Source organism: Procambarus clarkii, chromosome 39 (genome assembly GCF_040958095.1).
Source record: "Procambarus clarkii isolate CNS0578487 chromosome 39, FALCON_Pclarkii_2.0, whole genome shotgun sequence".
NCBI lineage: Eukaryota > Metazoa > Arthropoda > Malacostraca > Decapoda > Cambaridae > Procambarus > Procambarus clarkii.
The window spans coordinates 3,167,223-3,172,816 of NC_091188.1; the positions used below are offsets into that span (position 1 = coordinate 3,167,223).

At 41.2% G+C, this 5,594-nt stretch overlaps 1 protein-coding gene across 8 annotated transcripts in view; it reads left to right on the forward strand.

Moving 5' to 3' along the window:
* Nucleotides 1-2,837, forward strand: part of LOC123760336 (ATP-binding cassette sub-family C member 5) — a 58,701-nt gene extending 55,864 nt beyond the window's left edge. For 7 of the 8 annotated variants that reach the window (XM_045745939.2, XM_045745941.2, XM_045745944.2 and 4 more), the window contains 2 exons: nt 226-338; nt 940-2,837. In XM_045745939.2, the coding sequence (XP_045601895.2) occupies nt 226-338; nt 940-1,087 (261 nt within the window). In that variant the 3' untranslated portion in view covers nt 1,088-2,837. Of the gene's footprint in view, nt 1-225; nt 339-939 lie in introns of those variants that run through there. The other variant, XR_011230901.1, reaches the window with a different exon arrangement.
* Nucleotides 2,838-5,594: the final 2,757 nt, after the last annotated feature.

Below are 5,594 nucleotides of genomic sequence, written 5' to 3' on the forward strand. Positions count from 1 at the left end.
CTAGCCTACTGGGGACCACGAGCCAGGCCCCCTCAGAGAGGCATGAGGAGCAATGGCCTATTGAAACCCCCATGTGGTTTCCAACCCCCATGCAAGCACAACTAGGGGAATACATATCAGCTCAGTAAGCTCCAGGGAGCCTCTGGGACTCGCCCAGAAAATGGCATTTCATTACATTCAACACTGGCTTTTTCACTCTAAGGCTAAATCATAATTCTGTTTCAGATTATATTCCTAGATGAAGCTACAGCTGCCATAGATACAGAAACTGATCAAAAGATTCAACAAACACTGAAGAAAGCCTTTAAATTTTGCACTATGATCACTATTGCACACAGGTGAGGCAGTGTTTTAATTATTTCGGAGAGAGCCCCCTTCAGTAGCTCCCAAATGCTACAGCCTAACAATGACTAAGCCTTGGGGAACACAACAGGCTACTGAAAACTCATGAATACCTATTAGGGACCAGGACTACTATTAGCAGACCTGCCTACATATTAAGTAGAATATACAAGTGTATTCACAAATTTCAAGCATATTACAGTACTGTACCTTGTTTAGGGATTTTTTGTATTTGTGTTAATCTCTAAATCACTAAATAAATTTTCATTGTCTTGTATATCTCAATCATTATGTTAGCTGTGCAATAATGGCTTTGTGAGAACATTCCTGTACCTAACTTGTAACTTGATTTGTATTAATTAATTTGTAGGTATCCCTAGTACTGTTATGAATGCAATGTGTATATATACAGTACTGTACACCGAAAATGTTGCTAAACCAACCTGATGGACCTTCTTGTAAATATGTAAATGCAGTATATATATAAAAACAATTATTGAATAGATTTGTATGGCTCTTTCAATGTGTCTCATATTTAATACAATATTTGTTTTATTTTGTATATGAAGATTGTTACAAAAATTAATTATATTTCAGGCTGAAAACAGTGATGTCCTGCTCACGGGTCATGGTGTTGGATGATGGGAAAGTAGCAGAGTTTGACACACCAAGGGTTCTTCTTGCCAAACCTTCTTCAATGTTTTCCAAAATGCTTGCAAAAGCCGAATCTTCTTTTGCCGATTAAGGAATCAGTGCAAGCTATAGTGTATTGAAAATATTTTAATTTGTAAATTGATTTGTTGTGATTGTGTGTGTATTTTTAATTAATATTACTGGTATACAAACTTGTTACTATTTTAACCTTTTTTAAATTTAGTTTTCACTTCTAATATAACAGACTTGCCTAAATTAAGAATAATCCAGAACCCCTAAAATCTGTTGGAAGAGTTAGCATCACAAGATGACACAGAGGTTGCGAGATACAGGAGGGCAATTGTACCTTGTACAATTGCCCGTACTGTACAGAGAGGTTGCGAGATACATTGTACCTTGTCAATCCAAGGTACAATGAGTACCTTGGATTGACAAAGAGCAGCAGAGGGGCAACTTGAAAATTGAATACTGTACTAGATAGAGCAAAGACCCAATCTTAATTGCTTCAAAGCCATATCAGGCAGAAAACAGCAGTAATGAAACAGATGATGAAACTAAAAATAGGATAGGACACATTCACATAGAATGTGAGGAACTCGAAAGACATTTTCAAAATGTCGAGGCAATAGAACATGGGAAGAGAGAGACGTATGAATAGAGAGGGTTGGATTCAAACTGTATAGCACTGAATGGCTTTGAGATTATCATTGATAAAGTAAGACAGTACTTGCTGAAACTGAACATGATAACGAGTATAGAAACAGGTAAGATATGACTATTATATACTGTACTTGCGATAACTTACATTGCCTTGATTCACAGTAAAACTAATAAATACACATAAATGTACTAGTCTACATTTTGCCAAATTTACACAACTTATATATTAGTTGTTAAATGGAGGAACATGTTGCTGGATGATTGTAGATTAATACTCCGTGTAGGCTTTAATAATTATCAGTGATGGTGTTGAGAGAAGATGATGGTTGACAAGTTACTGTGTAAATTCAAAAGCGATTCTGAAATTCACAAGCATAGCTCAGGCTTCTCTTACAATGCCTTTTTATGTGATCTTCTGGTGACAGTTTCTTTGGTTATTAGAAAGATAAAGTGGTGCAGGTGATGAGTCACAATAACGTGGCTAAAGTAAGTTGACCAGACCACACACTAGAAGGTGAAGGGACGACAACGTTACGGTCCGTCCTGGACCATTCTCAAGTCGAATCGACTTCATAATGATCCAGGACGGATCGAAACGTTGTCATCCCTTCACCTTCTAGTGTGTGGTCTGGTCAAGATAAAGTGGTACTTTAGGGTACACATTAGTGAACACCACAGTTAGTCAGTGAGAACTGATCACTGACAAAACCACCTTTCTCCATAATTCTGGAACACAATATCTCTTATCTTCCTCTTCATCTGCAGCCAGTAGATCATCATACATGGTGTTGATTGTATTAGAGTTCCTCCTGCATTAGAGATATAAACAAAGAAGGCCTATTAAGCCCAAGAAATTTTTATTGACCTGTTTCCAATAGGTAACAGATGTTAATTTAATCTTTCATTGTTCATTTTTTTTAATTAAACACATTATTGAATTTACTAGGTTTAATAGGAGATGATGCTAGTAATAGTAATTAATTACGGCATTTATGTATAATTTAAATTTTTTCTCTCGACTTATGTTTCACATAACATTAGTTTTGCAATTTTATATTTGATATTTAATTTGTTTTCCATTTTTATGACTGCATTTAATATTCATCTCCTCTGTATTTTGGGCTGTGATAATGACATAATATATGTTGAAACACTAGAAAAATAAATCAAATGAAGATACAGTACTCATTTATTATTTTGCCTAACTAGCATAAAAATAAGATAATCCTTTGCATTACTGGTAAAGAATTTGTGTCCAAATGGTCTTCTTCTTATATCCAAAGTCTCCTTCCCTATGATGAGACTTGGGGAAACTTTTAATATTGCTTGCCTCCAAAGTTTACCAATGGAGCTTTCAAAGTTAAAGTCAGTACAGTTAAAATATATATAACTATCCCATGGTGAAGTTTAATTTTATCTGACTGTATTTCTGACTTTACACAAATATTTCCCAAAAACCATCTGAACCCTTGCCACTCTCTCCTACATAATGGCAAGGAAAAGTGATTGCTAGAACAGGAATCAAAATAAATGTAAATTACAAAATAAACAAACTAAAAATGGCCCTAGACAAACAAAAGATTCCATAATCTTGACAGAAACATAAAGCTACACTAATACAAGGCTCTAGTCTGGCCACATATTGGAAACCTCCCAGTACCACTACATACCTGAAAGAAAATTAACTTGCAAAAACTACAAGGTGTTCACTTTGAAGGAACATGTTGTTGATGGAACATGTCTGCCATACGACCAGATAATCCAGAGTGTGAAATACAAATTAAATACAGTACTGGAACACACAATGCTAAAAAGATTACTTCAAGGTGATACATCCCCTTCTCACAGTTGTTTGCTCAAGAGCTTGGATCTACTCGAGGGCAGCCAAGCCTCAAAATATATAATTTCAAGAAGAAATAAATAAAAAATGAACAAAATATGATACCTAATTAGTTTAGAAAACATGCACAAAGCATCAAAATGTATATACAGTGGAATCTCGAGTGACGAGCGGTTCCAGTTACGAGCATTTCGAGTAACGAGCAAGCCACTCACAAAAAATATGTCAAAACTGACGAGCTTTCCCTCGATTAACGAGCGTTCCCGCTGGTTCTCGGATACCTCCGACGACAGTTTTGTTGTTGTTTCACAAGACGAGTTTTCCACATGACGAGCTCGGTGGCGGAATGGATTAAACTCGTTAATCGAGTCGCCACTTATATGAATGTTACACAGTATTGTATTCATCTAAGGACTTCCACACATACTGAAATATTTGTGAAAACCTTATGCAAACCTGTCCACACTGTGCCAGCTCAAAGATGAAGGGGTGGTGATGCGGAGCTTGGAAGGTCAAGGGTGTGGTGATGTGAAGCAGAGAGGGTGAAGGGGTGGTGATGTGTAGCAGGGAGGGTGAAGGGGTGGTGGTGCGGAGCAGGGAAGGTGAAGGGGTGGTGGTGCGGAGCAGGGAAGGTAAAGGGGTGGTGGTGCGGAGCAGGGAAGGTCTTGGGGTGGTGGTGACAAGCAGGGAAGGTGAATAGGGTGGTGGTGAGTAGCAGGGGTGGTGGTGCAGAGCATGGCAGGTGTGGGGGGTGGTGTTAAATAGCAGGGAAGGTGAAGGGGTAGTGGTGCGTAGCAGGGAAGATAGGTGAAAATGATCTAATACCAGAAACTGTAGCCATATATCCCAAGTTTGCTAACTGTAGGTGACTGTAAGCCATCCACGGCCACCCGCTGGCTGGGGGGAGGGGGGGCGGTATGCAGGATTAACATGTCAAATGTGTCACAGCTCTCCACACGTGACACAGCTCTCCACATGTGACACAGCTCTCCACATGTGACACAGCTCTCCACATGTGACACAGCTCTCCACATGTGACAGCTCTCCATACGTGACACAGCTCTCCACATGTGACACAGCTCTCCACACGTGACACAGCTCTCCACATGTGACAGCTCTCCACACGTGACACAGCTCTCCACATGTGACACAGCTCTCCACATGTGACAGCTCTCCACATGTGACACAGCTCTCCACATGTGACACAGCTCTCCACATGTGACACAGCTCTCCACACGTGACACAGCTCTCCACACGTGACACAGCTCTCCACATGTGACAGCTCTCCACATGTGACAGCTCTCCACACGTGACACAGCTCTCCACATGTGACACAGCTCTCCACACGTGACACAGCTCTCCACATGTGACACAGCTCTCCACACGTGACAGCTCTTCACACGTGACACAGCTCTCCACATGTGACACAGTTCCACACGTGACACAGCTCTCCACACGTGACACAGCTCTTCACACGTGACAGCTCTCCACACGTGACAGCTCTCCACATGTGACACAGCTCTCCACACGTGACACAGCTCTCCACATGTGACACAGCTCTCCACACGTGACACAGCTCTCCACATGTGACACAGCTCTCCACACGTGACACAGCTCTCCACATGTGACACAGCTCTCCACACGTGACACAGCTCTTCACACGTGACACAGCTCTCCACATGTGACACAGCTCCACACGTGACACAGCTTTCCACACGTGACACAGCTCTCCACACGTGACACAGCTCTCCACACGTGACACAGCTCTCCACATGTGACACAGCTCTCCACACGTGACACAGCTCTCCACATGTGACACAGCTCTCCACATGTGACTGTACCGTGGTCAATCTTGAACTCGTTGTTGCAACATTACACATTAAATTGTATAACTAGCTCATTAAAAGACTATCTTGCTTTGCTAAGTGAACTGTAGTGTTGAGTCCGTGCCTCTGTAACCCTTTCCACCACCGCCCACAAGATGGATTACGTAATATATCACCTTAAGTCATACAAAAAATGGTTTTAGGGGGGATGAGTGGGTGAACGGGGGGGGGGGGGTAGGGGGGAAGGTTGAGGGGGGAAGGAAGGGTGAGGG